At 46.5% G+C, this 19005-nt stretch overlaps 1 protein-coding gene across 2 annotated transcripts in view; it reads right to left on the bottom strand.

The window, feature by feature from the left end:
- Positions 1 to 19005, bottom strand: part of UBE4B (ubiquitination factor E4B) — a 73881-nt gene that overhangs the window by 11199 nt on the left and 43677 nt on the right. For both annotated transcript variants that reach the window (XM_035117447.2, XM_035117448.2), the window contains 11 exons: positions 16047 to 16188; positions 14969 to 15069; positions 14758 to 14872; positions 12524 to 12607; positions 8783 to 8839; positions 8501 to 8617; positions 7764 to 7862; positions 5482 to 5595; positions 3269 to 3467; positions 2098 to 2236; positions 671 to 770 (listed from right to left, as the gene is read on the bottom strand). In XM_035117447.2, the coding sequence (XP_034973338.1) occupies positions 671 to 770; positions 2098 to 2236; positions 3269 to 3467; positions 5482 to 5595; positions 7764 to 7862; positions 8501 to 8617; positions 8783 to 8839; positions 12524 to 12607; positions 14758 to 14872; positions 14969 to 15069; positions 16047 to 16188 (1267 nt within the window). The remainder of the gene's footprint in view (positions 1 to 670; positions 771 to 2097; positions 2237 to 3268; positions 3468 to 5481; positions 5596 to 7763; positions 7863 to 8500; positions 8618 to 8782; positions 8840 to 12523; positions 12608 to 14757; positions 14873 to 14968; positions 15070 to 16046; positions 16189 to 19005) is intronic.

Here is a 19005-nt window from a genome sequence, read left to right as displayed (position 1 = left end):
CAAGTTGGGAGGAGCATACTCTGAAAGAAGAAGCAGTTCAATAAATGTTTGTTTGGGCAGGATGGAATGATTATACAGGGCACAAGAACGCAAGAGCCTGGTGGCTGGATCAGAGCAAAGGCCCATCTAGTCCAGCACCCTGGTCTTCACAGTGGACAACAAAGATGGGAGCCCACAAGCAAGGCAGAAGGGCAAGCCTCTCTCCTGCTCTTGCCCCCATCCCCACCCGAGCAACTGGTATGCAGAGATATGGCACTTCTGAACACACAGGTTCTGCTTAATCATCCCTGCTAGGGTTGCAGCAATGAATTAAATAATAATATTTATGTGTTCTGTGAAGGATTCTCATCGGTCCTGAAATCTCCTGCCTAGCAACATCATGGGATGACCCCAAGATCTAGTAGTATGAGAGAAGGAGAAAACTCTTTCCCCAAACACTGCTTTTTCCATGTGATGCGTATGTTTTCTACACCTCTACTGTGTCTCCCTCTTACGCCTGCAATCCTATCCAAGTTTACCAGCTCATCAAACCTTCACGTAGGCAATCAGCACCCAACACACACATTCAAACCTCTGTAATCATTTGTAGTCAAGGTTGGCTCCCTAAAACCCTCAAGGCGAAGCTGGAGCAAGGGACCAGCTGGCTTTTGCCCGACCGCAGCTTACAAACCTTGAGCTGTGTTTTGCAGCGCTTTAGCATTTCTCGATGCCGTGTGGCCAGAGGAGAATCCTTCCACTGAGTTTCATTATTTTTCAAATCCTCCACGGTCCTGTAAAAGTAAACCAAACGAGAGAGGAAAAATAAACATAAAAATTGAGCTATTGTGGCAAAGGCAGAGAGCGCAAAGCACCAAAGAGGAAGAGGTAAATGAAACAGGACATAGGAAGCTGCCTTATATCACGTTAGGCCATCTAGGTCAGTATTGTCACTCTATGCCAACCAGCAGTGGCACTCCAGGGTTTCAGGCAGGGAACATTCCCAGCCCTCCCTGGAGATTCCACTGGGGATACAACCTGGGACATTCTGCATATGAAACAGATGATTCACCACTAAGCTATGAACATATGAAAATAAGAAGCTGACTTATACTGAGTCAGACCATTGGTCCATATAGCTCAATATTGTCAACATTAACTGGTAGCAAGGTTTCAGGGAAGGAGTCTTTGCCCATTACTACTTAGAGATGCTGGTTCATAGTTGGCTGATGAATCTTCATTTGCTTCAACTATAGCTGGTATTATGTGTGAACCAAGCACTCTTCCTTAACTATGGTTTGTTTGACCACTTCACCCCAGAAGCTCATGAAACTATAGAGCCATGAGGCAAGAGTAGTTGTACAACAAGCCAAACCTTTTGAAAAACAAGCCATGGTTTGTTTGATCATCCATGGGACAAACCATGGCTTAGAGTTGCATTAGAACCAGGCCGACATCCACTTCTTCCCCTACTCAGCCCCCACAACCTCCCCTTAGCTGATTGAATTGCTGGCGCACCCAGTCCTAGCTCCCTCCTGATACTGTGCATGCACACTACAGTAAGCATCCCCTTGCCAAGTTATGCTAGCGATTACTCAAAGCCACCTTTAGACTTCAATGAACAATGAGGCCATTGGTGGCCTGCAGAGCTTTCTGGGAACTGGCACAGCTCTCCAAGCAGACAATGCCTGCAGAGCTTGAGATCATCGGCAGAAGACAGGCTCCCCGCTTCCCACAGCCATCTGGATCTACCAAGTCAGCCGCATGATGAGCCCCCATCTGCATTTACAACCTTTCTGCCACACATCAGCCAGCTCAGAGCTCTGTGGGTAACAAAAAACTGAAGGGACTCAAATAAGGCAGGAGAAACTGGCAGACCGTCATTCAAAAGTTGTTGGGAGTACGGAGATGCCTTTTTTATTTTATTTTTGTTTATTTAATAAAATCTTTTCACTGCTTGATCGTAAAACAAGAACAAAAACCCTCAAAGCAGTTTACATCAAAATTTAAGTAATGAGATTATTGGCAAAAACAAACTAAAGCATTCAGAAAGTAATTTAAATCGACAACAGGCTAAAAACCAGATTTAGAAAATGTCAACATTCTACACGTCTTCCTCACCTGTTGAGCTCCCGGATGGCCCTCAGTCGACGGATGTATCGACGGCAGCTTGGCAAGATAGACAGGTGATGGGCATGGAGGGTCAGGAAGAAGCACTCAGTTGGAAATTTCGGCTCAGAAAAGAGGGACTGATCCCTAGCTGGGGAAAGGAGAAGGAACAGGATAGAATTGAGAAGTTAGGGTGCATTCAGACATGGGAAATATTTAAGTTATAGTACTGGAGCTTCTGCCCATTTTCCAATGTTCCTTTCATGCCTGTTACGTTTTGGACCGATACACTGGCATGCTGGACTAAATTCTATTCACATCAGTGGGCATGGTGTGGCACAACAACAAATGTTGCTGGGCAACGTTGCTAAAAGGTTATGCTTTTAAGGCTAGTATCTCCCATGCCCTTAAGTTATACAGCACCTATGTATTGACTGTGTTGATGCTGACACTGCCTGAACAGCAGACAGATACAGATGATACCGGTGCAGAAAGTAGTGAATGGGAGAACAGGGGAACCACCATGCAGCATGGAATATTCTCCCCATGTAGCAGCATACATAAATTGCCCAAAGCCATGCTGGGGAACCTGCAGCCCTTCAGATGTCATCGGGCCACGACACCCAGCATCTCTGACTCTTGGCACTGCTGGCTAGGGGGGATGAGAATTGGAGTCTGGCAACATCTGGAAGGCTGAAGGTTCCACATTCTTGCAGTAAAGAATATTATAAATGAAGTAACTGCTACCTGCCATCACAAATGGCTGTCTCTCACTTGCATTGTTACGTTTTAGCCTCCGGTGGTGGCTCATGTCCTGGATGCAACTGTTAACTGTGGGTGGGAAAAACCATCTTTCTTCTTAAACAAGTTTCTAGACCTTAAGGCTGCAAAGCTGGATGTGAAAAGTGTGCATGGGACCAACACAGAGTAAAAACTCAATGCCAGGGGTCAAGCAAGATTTCCTGTGTTCCACAGACTACTGGAAATTCAAATGGCTAATACATTAAAAACAATACTTAATTTCAAAGGCCCCACAACTCTATTTTCCTTAAAGCATAAGCTAGGTTACCTTGGAGCAGAACTTCTAAACACACAGCCCCCCAAAAAACAACCCACAGATTTGTTTTTGCACATCTGCCAAGGAACAAAAAGGTGGAGACAACAGCAGCCATCCGTAACTCACACAGCTCAACCATCCAGCTGCCAACATCCTCCATGGTAGCTTTCACTCGCGTCTCATCTGCTGGGAGTACAATGCGACACCGAGGATGGAAGATGTAGGAGGGGTCAACCGTCTCAAGCTTGATCTTCGTGCTCAGCTGCTGAAGCACCCACAGGAAGTTGAGCATAAAGCCGTCTGTAGAGACCAACCTGTCGTCTGTCTGCAAATCCGGGAGAAAGGGAACAGAGTGCTATCTAAGAACAGGAACTTCAGAGAGACAGCACCGTATCTGAAGCTGGGCTCAAGTGTATCTTAAGGACAGCCTTCGCACTTGTGAACCTGTCTACGTAGATCGGGGGTGGTGGAACCCTTTTCAGTCCAAGGGCCACATTTCTGGGCAACCTTTTTAGGGGCCACATGCTACTGGTGCACAAGGCCAGAGACAAAAGTGGGTGGGGCAATTAATGCAACTATTACCTTTGTGCAGTAGGCAAGCTTCTATACACACTCACACATCTGTCTTTATCCTCCACACAGGCAAGCAAGATGCATTATCAGAGCTCAAGGATGCATTCCAGACAGGCACAAGCACTCAAGGAAGGTGTGAAGAAAGGGTGGCAAAAGGGAGAGTTCTAAAGGCCAAACAAGAGAGGCCTGGAAGGCCACATGTGGCCCCAGGGCACAAGGTTCTCCCACCTCTAATTTAGAGCATCGCCAGAGGGTTTGCTCCGAGTACAGCTGGCAGTGTGCCTTCGGAATTACCCTCCCCAGAACTGTTTGCCCAGCACCTGCAGAGCTCTCAGCTGCTAAGCCACAGATTTTACCTTGACCAGGTGCCTCCTAGCTGGCCTGAAAAAAGCCACCATCTCTCCCAGCTTCATTTCCCCCACTTGTTTATTTTATAGGTATATATATACACCGCACAATAAACTAAGTATCTAGGCAGAGAGTATTAACACATCCATAAAGCAGAAGAAAAGGTCTTGACACCTGGACAGCGATACACAATAACCCATGGACTGAGCTACACATCAGAAAAGTCCTGTGTAAGCATTTGAAAAATGCATGTAGAAATGGGGATTGTTTACAATTAATAGGCAAGGAATTAAACAATCTAGGCTGGAATACAATGTTTTATCATCAAAATCATCATCATTTTATCATCATCCTGCCTGACAGGGACTCAAGGTGGCTTACAGCTAAAATAGAAACAGCTAAAAACATTTTTTTTGGGGGGGGCAACCATTAAAAAATGATTAAACAAATATTAATAGAACACTAAAGCCCTTATTCCTTGCAGAAGACAAATGTCACGTGGCACACTTAACAGTGCCTCTTTGGCTGAACATAAAGATCGGGCAGTTATATAATGTGCAGGGATTATACTGATTTACCTGTTGAAAGGATTATAACTAGACAATGCACATGAAGTGCTTACAACACTTAAAAGCCCAAGACAAAAATATTATTCTCTTCCCAGCCCCAGCTTTTATTTATGTAAATATTCTTAAGCCAGTTTTTCAGCCCTGTTTGTGCCACCCACCCATCCCACCCCAAAAAACCATGGCCCTCAAGTCTAACACTACAAAATACAATTTAGCCAGTTAGATGCAAACATACATTACTTTTTTAAAACAAAACAACAGAAGTAAAACAAAACTCAAGGAACAGCCAGCAAAAAAGGGGGGTGGTATGTTTAAAAACTGCTGCTTCAGTTGCAATAGCTTCTACTCTGATTTGTCTGGAGTATTTAAAAGCTGCAAACTTCTTTGTGCAAGATTAATGGGCATGGGGCGGGGTGTAAGCAAAATTACAATTAAAATGTCATGACTTGCTGGTTACTGATAAGTCAAGGCTAAAACATTGACTGTCAAAGCAAGTAACACTCCCACCTCCCCAAAGGGAAACAAAAGTGGCTCACTAACAGGTAGCAGAGGACATCCTGGGATGTCAGGAGGGGCAGGGCATAAGCAACAGAAACATGAGAGGAGGAAATCAAAGACTGCTGGCTGATATCCTTATGCAGAGCAGATGGACAAGCATAGCGATGCAAGGGCTGACAATATAAAACTGAGGACTAGAGGCTTGGTCACAGGAAGGTCAATGCAGACGGCGGGTGAGGGTGTTCATGGCAACAGAAGAGACAGCTGAGTTTACGATTTCAAGTTGATCAAAGAGGGGAGAGGGACACAACAGGCTTTCACAACCAATCTTTACTGCGGGCACAACTTCACCTGCATCTGGGCCTTCTTCATGTTGGCATTGACCATGGCTGCCATGTAGCTGAGAGCTGCCTCTCGGGTTTCTCCATTGAGTAACACACTATGCAGGATCTTAAACAGCTCTTGCTGAAGATTTTTACAAAAGGAAAGTCAGAAAGAAGTTAACTGAGCAACTGCAGCTTACAATGTCAGGTTTCATTGAGAAACAGCTATGTAACACAGCCTTGGCGGCGCTCTCTGGGTGTCTTGGGCTCCCATTAGCCCCAGCCAGCATGGCTAGCGGTCAGGGATGATGGCATTTGTAGTCCCAAAAACACCAGGTGGGCACAAGACTGGTGCAGAGAAAGGTCACATTCACACCATACATTTAAAGCTATATGATACCACTTTAAACAGCTGTGGCTTCTTCCAAAAGAATTTTGGGAGCTGTAGTCTGTTAAGGATGCTAAAGAGCTACAATTCCTACAGTGGTTTAACAGTCAATCCCTCTTCACAGCAAATTCTGTGAACTGTAGCTCTGTCAGGGCAATAGGCGCCTCCTAACAACTCTCAGAACCCTTAACAAACTACTGCTCCCAGAATTCTTTAGGGGGAGGCCAAGTGGTATCATGGTGCTTTAAAAGTATGGTGTTAATGTGGCCAGGGTCACATAGTTGGAAACTTCGGTTACACAGCGGTTGTAGTCTTTATTCCCCTAATGCTTCTAGATTTTAAGATGACCTAGGAAATACAGTGTTTCCCCCCTTTTAAGACACCGTCTTATAACTTTTTTCCACACAAAAAAACTACACAGTGTCTTATTTTCAGGGGATGTCTTATTTTTATTAGGTTTTTATTACCTTACGGCCTCCTCGGCCGGGCCAGTGGCCGGTTCCAGGCAGGCCTCCTCGGCCAGGCCAGGAAGAGGTGAGGCTGCTGGCTCGGGCGCTCAGCCCAGTGCTGCTGGGCGCTCCAAGCATTCGGCGCTGCCACACGCTCCACGCTGCAGCAGCCGGTTTCAGGCGGCAGGGTGGCAGGCCTCCTCAGCTGGGCCAGGCAGAGGCAAGGCCGCTGACTCGCGCGCTCGCTGCAGCAGCCAGTTCTAGGCCCTGAGCTGGCAGGCCTCCTCCTGCTGCTGCTGCCGCAGCCGGCATACTGGGTCCTGCTGGCTGGCTGGGGCGCTCACCGGTCTTGCTCCACACGGCATGAAGGTATGTCTTATTTTCGGGGTATGTCTTATATTTTGCAAATGCTTAGGGTTAGGTAAAGTGAGCCATGGCTTATTTTATGACTATGTCTTAAAAAAGGGGAAACATGGTATTCATCAAAAGGCTTGTATCCAACTCAGAGTAGACCCATTTAAATAAATGGGCAGAAGTTAGTTTTGTCCTTCAGTGAGTCTGCTCTGAGTATGGCTAGAACTGGATTCAACCCTAAAGCTACAACTTTTAACTAATCAGTTATAAGTAATTAAAAATATTTTAAGTGACTACACTTAGGCTCCTAATTAATCAGGCAACACATTTAAAAATGTGAAGTTTTTTAAAAATAAATAAATATGTAGACAGCAGCAGTCATCTGAGAAGATGAACTTTGTTCTCAGGCACATGAAATAACACCTGTTGCAGCAGGAACCATCTAAGCACCAAAAGCAGTATTCAGCAAAGTTTTACTGGGTCATGCTCATTCATTTCTTTGGGTCTGCTCTGAGTCAAATGTAGCTGGATGCCACTCCAAGGATTGCGCCCAGCTTTTTATTATTCTACTGATTTGTTTCATAAATTTATACACGCACCTCTTGATTTAGGTTGTATGTGTTTTTTAAAAAGCATTCAGAAACGAAGACACGGTTTCCGATTGGATGCAGGATGCAGGATTGGATGCAGGATGCGGCATTCGGGAGCCAAAATGTTCAACTCGCAAGGTGTTCGGGATTCAAGGTAAGACTGTAGCAGAGTAGGCTTGCTTTTAAGCAGGCGCCAAAAGAGTACAGTAAAGACACCTGCTTGATGTCAAGGGTAGACTCACTGGGATGAATAGAACCTAGGTTAGTCATGTCCAGGCATCCCCAAACTGCGGCCCTCCAGATGTTTTGGCCTACAACTCCCATGATCCTTAGCTAACAGGACCAGTGGTCGGGGAAGATGGGAATTGTAGTCCAAAACATCTGGAGGGCCGAAGTTTGGGGAGGCCTGGTCATGTCCATTCATTTCAGTGAGTCTGCTCTGAGTATGGTTGATGCTGACTGACAGGCTTAGCAAAAACATTTTCTCAAACAAGATAAAAACCAGCCAATTCCTCTTCAGCACACCTACCCTTGCGGATTCCAGGTAATGCTGCAAAGACTGACTAACCACCCTGGTGTTTTCCAGGGTAATGGCAGGTCCAGAGAAATATTTTTCGACCACTCTAGGCTGCAAGGAGGAAAGAAAAAAAAGTCCATGAACAACACAGGTATGTTTTATTTAAAGTACTTGTAAAGACCATGTTTATGGGCAGAATCAATTTCAAGGCAGCTTATGATATAGAAATGTAATACATCATTAATGATATACAGCATACTTAATAGCCGGTAAAATTAGACTAACACCCAAAAAGCCCGGAATTAAGTAAACTAAAAACCATGGTTTGCATCTAATGCTAGTCCTACTCTGAGCAGATCTTCTGAAAAGAATGAACATAACTAGCTTAGGTCCATTAATTTCAATGAGTTTACTCTATATAGGACTTAGTTGGATACAACTCTATCAATCTTGCCATAAAGCCAAAAAACACAAACTGGAGCAATGGCCAGTGAGAACCAACAAGTTTTAAGGCCTCTCCTGAATGCTTGTAGTGATGAACTCCCAATGGCAACATATTCCAGAGGTGTGGGGCCAGTACAAAAAAGGCCTTGTCTTGAATGCCTGCCGACCTAACAGCCCTCTGCAGTGGGTGCATAAGAAGGTGCAAAAGGAGGGAGAGGCTTGAGGTAGACAACATCAGACTAGACAAAACTGATTTGCTGTAGCAGAAGATCTTTTTGCTTTGGTATCATTCACTCATCACTTACATCATCTTCAGCAAAGACAGAGAGACTGAAGAAAGCCCCGAGGTAAGAGAGTCTTTGCAGTTCCCGACCTGTCCCAGGGCTCAGAGACTTCGGCAGCCACAAAGGCAAAGACACAACCTGTGGGTACAAGAGGGTGACAGTGAAATGACTGGCACGTGGGTTGGAAGCTTCTAAATTGCTCTGCTGCCTGACTGATCACCCCTTGCTAGAATCTGATGGATGCTGAGCATTGGAAACCAGCATTAATTCAAAAGGATTTGTAAGAACAGGGTTTGCACTTACCAAACTGCACACGGGATGAGATTTCCCAAACTTGATTTCACATAGTTCACCTAAAGCCTAAAAACAGAAACAAAAATAAATGAGAGAAACAAAATGATTCAAGGACATTTCTACACAGGTTCTTTGGCTAACTAATGGAAAAAAGAACCATATGTTGGACGGAGGGCTCTTAAAAGAGTTGCATCTTAAGAAGCTGTCTTTGTCTGGACTCTCCCAGTGGCTAGCTTGTTATGACAGCTACGTGCGACTTCTTGGTTCAAAATACCAGCTGCCACAACCTTGGGAGAGGGGCTCTAGTTTTCATGCCCCTGCGAGTGGGCTTTCCGAGAGGCACCTGGCTAGCCAGAGAGGGAAATAGGATGCTGGTCTGGATGGCTTGAGAGCTTAACCTGGAGAGTTGCTTGGGAATATGTGCAGTCATGTCTCAGAAGTAATCAGAGGTAAATCAACAGCTCCTATGACTGTTAAGGAGTATGAAGACTCTGGATTGGCTAGTCCTAATATATTTATGCTAGGGACCTGACCTCCCACTCAGCATAAGATTGTAAGAAGAGCCTGCTGGATCAGGCCAATGGCCCATCTAGCCCAGTGTGCTGTTCTCACAGTGGCCACCCAGATGTCTGTAGGAAATCTACAAGCAGGGCCCAAGCAAAAGAGCACTTCCCCGTAACTTGGCTGGGAAACAGGGAAATGTAAATATCTCTCTTTTTTGTTGATTAGGTTTTGGGGGCAGGGGGCAGGGTCCAGGATGCTCAGATTACTGCCACCAGACCTCCCCTTTCATGATGTACCTATGATGAATCTAGGGAGGGCGGTCTTGGGCTACACCCCTTCTGTGATGTATGGGTGATGCTTCTGGGGGGTGGGCTGAAACCAATTTCAAATTTCTATTTAAGGGCATGACACCTTTGTTTGGGGTTCCTTCCTTGTTCTCCTGCGTGAGGGGAAGGACCCTGTTGCAACAGCAAAAATAAAGGCTTTGCTTCTCAAACTTCTCTGGTTGGCCTCTGTTATATCTCCGACCGATGGAGAACCCAATAAAGGGCTCTTGTGTACCCCATAAGGGAATAAGGGCAGATTTTTGCTTTTAACAGTAGTCAGACACATTACTGCCTCTTGGCCATGAAGGCAGAGCCGAGCCTTCATAGCAGGACATCCTGAGAACTCCAGATTTTCCAACTCAAACAACTGCTGGAGCATACAAGCTCCAGGTCTAGATTTCTGAGCCAGGCCACAAGTTTTCCCCTCCCCAATTTAAGTTGGAAGCAAGTTCTTACAAGGGATGAGAGGACAGCCTGCCCCCACCAACTCCCAAGTGTTTCAGGTAGCACAGCCTACAGTCAGAGATGATACGAGTTGAAGTCCAGGAACCTCTAGAGGGGCACAGGCCTTGCCTTTATTTAATAGCTTTTTAGTCTGCCCTTGAAAACAAAAATCCTCCCTCTGGTCAACTTACACAACATTGCTCAATGAAAACACAAGTACTGTAGCAAGGAGAAGAAAAGCCAGTGCACCAAGCCATCCAGATCAATTCAGGGCTAATTGTTATTTAAAAGGTTTGGGATGATAACCTGGCAGAGAAGAAGTTTAATGCTCTCAAGCCTGTCTCTCAGGGAGAGAGCCTTGCACAGGCAGAGGGGACACCACCAGCAAGGCGCTGTCTGCCCCTCGCCACTCCTAATGCAATGGACGCAACACACACACACTTACACTTTGGCATAAGGGACAAAAATGCATTCCATTTGTCCACATCTCTCCCATCCAGGGCAATCTCTCTACCAAATTCAACTTACAGTTCATCTCCCTTTTGTTCATAAGAAGTTAAAATGGGCACCGCAGGGAGAGGACACATTGCATTTCTCAAGCCAGCAGGTCAAGTTCTTCCCATCTCTGCTGCCTAGCCAAGTGGTTGGGCAAACTCCAAAACAACCAGGCAAGGGTTAAGCAGCACTGGGGGAAATAGATCTATTGTCCTCCAGGCACCAAGGGCCCCTTTTGTCTTGCAATTTGAGTGCAGAAAGTCGTTGGATGATGTAGAGAACCCAGGACAAAAAGAACTTTCATCTACATCCTCCCAATGGGTCTGGCAGGCAGGACAGAATGAAATTGAAGGAAATTCAGAAGGACAATGTGTCACACATCCTGGATGTGTTATAGCACAACATATATACTCCTTTTGGTTAACTATCTCCAGCACTATCATTCCAAAGACATGAGGTTAGGGAATATTATAACTGCTACCACTGTCACTACTTGTGGATACAGAAAGCCCCCCCCCCTTACGCGGGGGTTATGTTCCAAGGCACCGCTGACGTCAGAAAGATAATGTAGAATTGAAATCCACTGAAAAAGCCTGCAAACACCCCATTCCACCCTTTTAGTGACATCAGTGGGGTCACGAAGAGTCGGACACGACTAAACGACTAAACAACAACAACAACAACAGTGACATCTTTATAACGTTTCCGGGTTTGGTGTGATGCATGTATATGCAAGTCACACACATATTGAACACGCGTAAGGGGAGGGCTGTCTGTACTGCTTTTTAGTATTCAGAGTACCTCACATACACTACTTAGTACACTACTAAGGGTACAAACTAAGCCAAACTCAGAATAAACGCATTGAGATTAATGGACATGTTAGCTCTGTCCATTAATTTCAATGAGTCTACTCTTGGGTGAGACTATCCCTGGATATGACCTAGAGTCTGGTTATTTAATAAGCAAATAATAAAATCCATAGTCTTAGCTGCTATGCTACACAACCTCTTGCATATATACAAATGCAATGTTGTTTGAGTTGGCTTATTCAAAACAGAAACACTAATTTAAATAAAATACTGGCTTAAAAATCAAACATGACAAGATCCACAATAGAAATAGGAGCAATTTCAACACTAGTAGCAGAGACATAAAATCAAAACCTTGGGAAAGTCTGGATAAAATTTAATTCAAAAATGTCTGAATTAAATCGAAATATCTGCCTGCCTAAATGCATCTATGTGAGACACATTGTCCGAATCAAGCCATGTTGCACAAGAGTGGAGCAAACAGACACAGCAATCAAAGAGGGATCTTTTCTCTTTTTTAATCAAGAGTCTGCTCGGCTTGAAAGAGTCCCTGCTGCTCTCTGCAGGGACATTTCAGTTCTACTCCAAACAAAGCCTCTCTCCCATAAAGCAGACGGCCTGATTCCTATGCTAATCACACCCTACTAAACTCCCAGGTTCTCACTGAGCTGGTACACCTGTGGCAGAGATGCACTGCTTCAGACTGCAGGCGGAGGTTGAAATGATTCAGTGCTCCTACCAGGATGGGGGCAGGAATACAAGTGAAGGGCTATGCTAGATTTTTATTCTTTGCATGCTAGTTCTCCATTTGCTGTACTTACAGAGGAACAGTCTATCATGTGATATTCCTCCCACACTGCAGTATGAAGTGATGTGGCCCAGTCACAGGCTGACCACCTCCATGAGAGATAGGTGGGCAAGATACAGTCCTTGACCAAATTTCACATGGGTAGCAAAAAGAGAGGAAAAGGAGAGTGTCCAAAAATAGCCCCACCCACAAAAAATAACCCCCTACAGAATGCAACTCTGGACAGGAAAATCAACATCATCATCATCATCAACAACAACAACATTGTTCATTGCCAGGAGAAATTGTCTATCTACCTGGTGCAGACTACCAGCAGATGGGAAGATTATGTACAGGGAGAAAACTGAGGAAGGCTACTCACCATTAGGGGGTATTTAAAATTGTCACTATCAAGGGAACACTCTTTCGAAGCAACAGCCAGGCCTTGTAAAATGGGGATAAATATCTGTTCAGAGAAGAAGGAAAAGGGAGAAAGAGAATCATGACTCTTGTACTTTCCACTTTAGCAGGCAAGGCTAATCTGTATTATTGTGTATTATGACATTCTCAACTATGATGATGATGATTTAAATTTATATACCACCCTTCATCCGTAGATCTCAGGGCAGTTCACAACATTGCATTGCTTATTATCATTAACTTTATATGGATAACTATTTAAGTTATGTATTGTATGTATATTATGTTAGGCTATGTATGTTTATTACGTTCTATGCTGTAACCAGTCCTGTGGTCTTTTGACAAAGGGCTGCATATAAATTTCAACAAAATAAAAATGAATAATCAAGCCCGGTTTCCATGCAGCCCCTGGGTATATATCAGCTAGCTAGAACCAGGCTTACAGCATTATTATTATTATTATTATTATTATTATTATTATTATTATTATTACCACCACCATTATAATCATCATTGTATTTGCAGATTTATTGATAACATTACCGGTATTATACTGCAAACCAACTTAGATGTTTTACTGTAGTCAAGCAGTCTATACATTCTGTCAACTAAATAGCAGACCACCATTTCAACACAAGTTTTCAGGGCAGTGAACACTTAACTAAAAAAGAAAACAGCAGCAATAAAACTATAAAACCACAATATCTCAAGAACAGTAAACAGCAGAATATAGTCACAAAACAATCAACAGCAAAATCATCTTATTAACCCCTCTAAGCCAAATTTAACAGCTGTGTTTCAGCAGGTGACAAAAAGATGTAAATGAGGGGTTGAGTGTATCTCCAATGAGTTGGAATTACAGAATGGGAGAGCCATCACCAACTAGGCCCTATCTATGACAGTCTCATGCACCAATATTATTTTATTTTAGTGAAGTTCATATGCCTCTAAAGGTAAAGGGACCCCTGACCATTAGGTCTAGTCACGAACGACTCTGGGGTTGCGGCGCTCATAATGCTTTACTGGCCGAGGGAACTGGCGTACAGCTTCCGGGTTATGTGGCCAGCATGACTAAGCCGCTTCTGGCGAAATCAGAGCAGCACACGGAAACGCCATTTACCCTCCCACCGGAGCAGTACCTATTTATCTACTTGCACTTGGACGTGCTTTCGAACTGCTAGGTTGGCAGGAGCAACGGGAGCTCACCCTGTTGCGGGGATTCGAACCACCGATCTTCTGATCAGCAAGTGCTAGGCTCTGTGGTTTAAACCACAGCGCCACCCGCGTCCTTTAAGGGCATGCTAATCGTTACACCACTTAGTATGCAGCATCAGACTGCAGGGGGGGGGGGAACTGCCACTCTCTTGAACCTTGAGGTCCTTCTGCTCTTATACCCATCAAGCCCCTCCCCCAAAATTCACTTGACCGGAGCCAGGAATACTTTGGAACAATCCCTAGTCCTAACACCCCGTTGTAACTAAGTCAACATACATGCAATTTAAATAATTGCGCTCCTCCTTCCTTGCATGGCCTTGCATTCATCCCACCTCCTCTTCTGTATTTCCTTGTACCGTATCTATTTTTAGATTGCACCAATTTGAGGCAGGGCAGGGAGGGACACATCAAACTCGTTCTTTTGTAATGTGCCATGTACAATGATGGTGCAGCAGTATGGATAAAGAGATGTGAACAGAATCACCCTTCTGCATTTATTACCACAACAGCTTGGCAAGGAAGTTTCGGCTCAAAGATTGTGATTGGCCCAGGAACACCCAGCCAGCTTTGTGCCTGAACTGGAATTTGCATTACACTCTCCTGGGCTGAAACTGCAACACACTAACCCCAACACCAGTGGATCCAGTGTGGTGGTGTGGCTAGACCTGGGAGGCCAGGGTTCAAATCCTCAGACTGAGTGATCTTGGGCCAGTTCCTCATTCTCAGCCTAACCTACCTCACAGGGTTGTTGTGATGATAAAATGGGGAGAACTATGCATGCCACCTTGGGCTCACTGGAGGAAAGGTGGGATATACTTGCAATCTTATCTATATGCACGCACACACCTGTGAATCGCTGTAGGTTATGTGTAGAATGCCCAAAGCATTCTAAGGGGCCCAAGGTGAACAAGGCCTCTGCACAGAGTTTGCGTTCTGGTATTTGGTATTGTTGCAAGTCACTAAAAATGACCAGTCACATACCTGCTTGAACACCTCTTCATCCTGATGGGTCGTTCTCACCAGCTCTTGGATGAAGCCAAAAGGGAGATTCCTACAGAGCATGTACGGGACTAGCAACGACTGCTGCTGTAATGACCTTATGCACGAGAAGGAGGACATGGGGTGAAGATTGGGAGGAGAGGGGCTCACGAAAATACCACCCAACAGATGGCAACAAGTAGGCCCAACTTACCTCGGTTGCGTTAAGGATCCTTGGAGCACCAAAGCAGCATGGGAAATGCACTGAGATCGGATGTTGCTCAGTAACTGGCTCACCACCGGCTGGCTACACATCTAAGGGAATAAATTGAGTACAGTGGTTGCGGACGTAATCCGTGACAGAGGCACGTCCGCAACCCGCAGCGTTTGTAACCTGCAGCGCTGCATCTGCACATGCGCGTGATGCGATTTGGTGCTTCTGCGCACGTGGCGAAACCCAGAAGTAACCCTTTCCAGAACTTCCGGGTTTCCCACGGTCTGCAACCTGAAAACACGTAACCCAAAGTGTTTGAAACCCAAGGTACCATTGTAATGACTGCCAGCAATGCTGGGGCCCAGCCACTGCAAACCCTAAAAACAAAGTGGCACATTTCTTCCTAAAGCCTTTTACCTCAGGGGTGCGGAACAGCTGCGGCCCTCCAGCTATTGCCAGACTGCAACCATCCCAAACCACTGGTCATCCTGACCAGGGCAACATAAAGGTGATTTAAAAACGTCAGTAGTGTTACATTAGTAATGTATTTTTGGCAATTGAAGGTAGATTTTGGTACAGTCTTTTTCAGGCATCAAAAGTTTGCTACAGCTCACAACAGTATTTATTTATTTGTAATGTATTGTTATTATTAGATTATTATTTATTGAATTTATATACCACCCTATACCCGGAAGTCTCAGGGCAGTTCACAGAACAAAATCAAAATATAAAACCACAAAATATATAATCAAAATAAAAACAACACAACCCCCCCAAAAAAAACCCCACCACATTTTAAAAGGGTATAGGATATCAATCAAATCAACCAAAGGCCTGGTTAAAAAGGAGCCAGGTGCATGGCACCTAAAGGTGTATAATGAATGTGCCATGAGAACTTCCCTGGGGGAGCGTTCCACAGACAGGGAGCCACTGCAGAGAAGGCCCTGCTCTTTAGCAAAAAATGCTCAAACCTCTGGGTTGGAGGGATCTGGAGTGGATATTGCACCTTAAAATTCTTTCCCTCTCCAAATGAAAAGCAAAAACTGATTGCAGAAGAGGATCCTTCTTCTCAACATACCTTTGGTGCTTTTCTCTCCTCTATCCCCACTCGGTCAAAACACTCAATGAGGTAGTTCAGCATCTCAGTTTCCTTGCATGTCTCGATGGTGAAGTGGTCGCTGCATGAGTCAGAAATGCTGGCTCCTCCAGAGCCTCCACCACTTTAAGGGAATAAAGGAAAGAATCATAACCTAAGTGGCTGTAAAGCCACTTCTTCCCACAGCAGTCAGTGAAAGTTGGCAGTCCATGGAGGGAAAGCTGTGGATTTGCACCATTTGCACAGGGAACTCTCCACAGAGAAGCATAGACCCACAGCACAAGTTGTTTACATCTGTTAATTTTCCGCTCTGGTGGCAGTACTACTTAATTTTTAAAAAAGGTTTGCTGGTCCGCAAACAACCTGGCTTTGACTCCATTCACAGAAACATAGAAATGTAGAGATGGGACCACAAGTGTCATCTAGACCAGGGGTGTCAAACTCAAATTCATCGGGGGCCGCATCAGCAGTTTGGTCACCCTCAAAGGGCCGGTTGTGTCTGTAGGACTACCGGTATGTGTCCACTCTTTATTATCATAAATTATTGTCACTGCATTCAATTATTACTGTTTTTTGTAATAATGTAAGCTCATTCCCGCCCCCACGCAGATCACATTCCTGCGTCGTGGCGCGTGTGTGGGAGGGGATGTAAACGAGGGAAATTTGAACAAAAGGTGGGGATCGACGGCTTCCGGTGGGGGGGGGCTCAACTAAACCTTCGGCAGGAAGGAGAAAGCCACTGCTGGGATTAAAAACCTGCAGAAGGAAAGAGGGCTTCCCTCTCCCGCCCTGCGCACACCCAAACCCCGCTAGGCAGGATGCCACACACTGCAACCCACCCCATGCTTTGGAGAGGGGCAGGAACATGCGGTGCAGCGCCAACTCCCTGCTTTTCTTTTGCATCCTCCCTCCTCAGCGCCAGAGTCCCTTCCCCTCGCGCTGAGGGAGGGCAGCGGATTTCCCGAGGAGGAAGGCGGCGGCAGCCCCAGCGGACGTGCATCTTCGCCTCAGAGCTGCTCTTCCCCCCACCCGCGCTGTTGTCGTCTTCGCTGCCACCTCTCCCTACCGGGACTGCAGGCAGAGGAAGCTTGAAAACCTCCCCCCCCCAAAAAATCCCCTCCCACCTACTCAAACCGCGAGGCGACTCCATCTGGAGCCCTACATCACGAGGGGCTGAGAGGAGGCGGCGGCAGAGCGGGAAGAGCAGGAACCCGTGCTGTCGTCGTCGCCTCCCTCCCTCCCGCCCCCCGAGGAGCAGCTCCGCCGGAACTGAGAAGCCAAAGGGCAGCTCGGGGGTGGGGGGCAGAGCAAAAGCCAGGCACCCTCCCGAGTGTCTATGAGGAGAAAACTTGGGAAGAGGGAAGAGAAACCCGGCTCCATCAAGAGAGCAGCTGTTGCGCTTTGCCTACTTCCCCCTCAGGCTCACTCCGCATCCCTTTCGCCCGCTCGCTCGCCCACCTCCCGGATGCAGCTGAGGAGAGGAAGGGAAGCGGCGGGCGGCAGCTCCCCAGTGCCGCCTCACTCGCTCTCGGAGACAACAGCAAAGCCCGCCAAAAAAAAATCCAGCGCTGCTCCGTACCGGCACCAACTTTGCCGGCGGCGCCTGTAGGGCTTTCCTACCTCCTCGGCGGGCTTCCTCCTCCTCCTCCTGCATCTCACTTCCCCATCTGGCCGCTGTGCCACCGCCTCCCTCAGCCTCATTCGAAATTGAAATTCCCTGGCCAAGGCCGTCAGCGCGGCTCCAGCGCCCCGGCCTCCGCCTGCAGCCCCGCCCCCGGTTTTGACCCTCGGCCAATCGCAGGCTCCAGAACTACTGTCAGCGGTTATTGTCGGCGGCAGCTACGCGGGCCACATGACGAGGTCTAGCGGGCCGGATTAGGCCCCCGGGCCTTGTGTTTGACACCCGTGATCTAGACAAACCCCCTGCAATGCAGGAATCTCAACTAAAGCACCCATACCAGATAGCCATCCAATCTCTGCTTAAAAACCTTCAAGGAGCCAAAGTCCACCAACTCTTGTGGGAGTCTGTTCCACTGTCCAACAGCTCTTGTTGTCAGTAAGATCTTCCTGATGTTCAGCTGGAATCTCCTTTCTAATATCCATTGATGACCATGTATTAGAAGTCATATCAGAAGGCACTGCTCCTTGTTGCAGTGGCAGGGGCAACAACTGATTCAATCCACATGAATCATGCAATCGGTGTAGGCCCTATTATAATATGGCAGGGATGGGGGACCCCCTTATCAGCCAGACAGCCACATTCCCTTTTGGGCAAATGTACTCAGGCTTTAGGGACGTGGGTGGCGCTGTGGGTTAAACCACAGACCCTAGGGCTTGCTGATCAGAAGGTCGGCGGTTCGAATCCCTGCGATGGGGTGAGCTCCCGTTGCTCAATCCCAGCTTCTGCCAACATGGCAGTTCGAAAGCACGTCAAAGTGCAAGTAGATAAATAGGTACCGCTACAGCAGGAAGGTAAACGGCGTTTTCGTGCGCTGCTCTGATTCGCCAAAAGCGGCTTTGTCATGCTGGCCACATGACCCGGAAGCTGTACGCCGGCTCCCTCGGCCAATAATGCGAGATGAGCGCTGCAACCCCAGAGTCGATCATGACTGGACCTAATGGTCAGGGGTACCTTTACCTTTACTCAGGCTTTAGATACCAAAGAGACAGCCTTCCTGGTTGGCCCCACAGAAACGAGGCAGATCCTCAGTACCTACTTGCACCTATGTCAGGCACACAGGATAGCCAGCCAGCCTGCTCTGTGAAAAGCTAGCATATGACTCAGTGTCATCATTCAGTGACAAAGCACATGCATTGCACACAGAAGGTCTCCAGGTAAGACTGAAATGCTGCTAGTTAGTGTAGACTAGGGGTGAGGAACCCTTTTTCAGTTCAAGGGCCACATCCCCTTCTGGGCAACCTTCTACTCCAGCACCCTGTT

This window comes from Zootoca vivipara, chromosome 6 (genome assembly GCF_963506605.1).
Source record: "Zootoca vivipara chromosome 6, rZooViv1.1, whole genome shotgun sequence".
Taxonomy (NCBI): domain Eukaryota; kingdom Metazoa; phylum Chordata; class Lepidosauria; order Squamata; family Lacertidae; genus Zootoca; species Zootoca vivipara.
The sequence above is the reverse complement of the archived record's forward strand: the minus strand, read 5'-3'. Positions and strand labels throughout refer to the sequence as shown.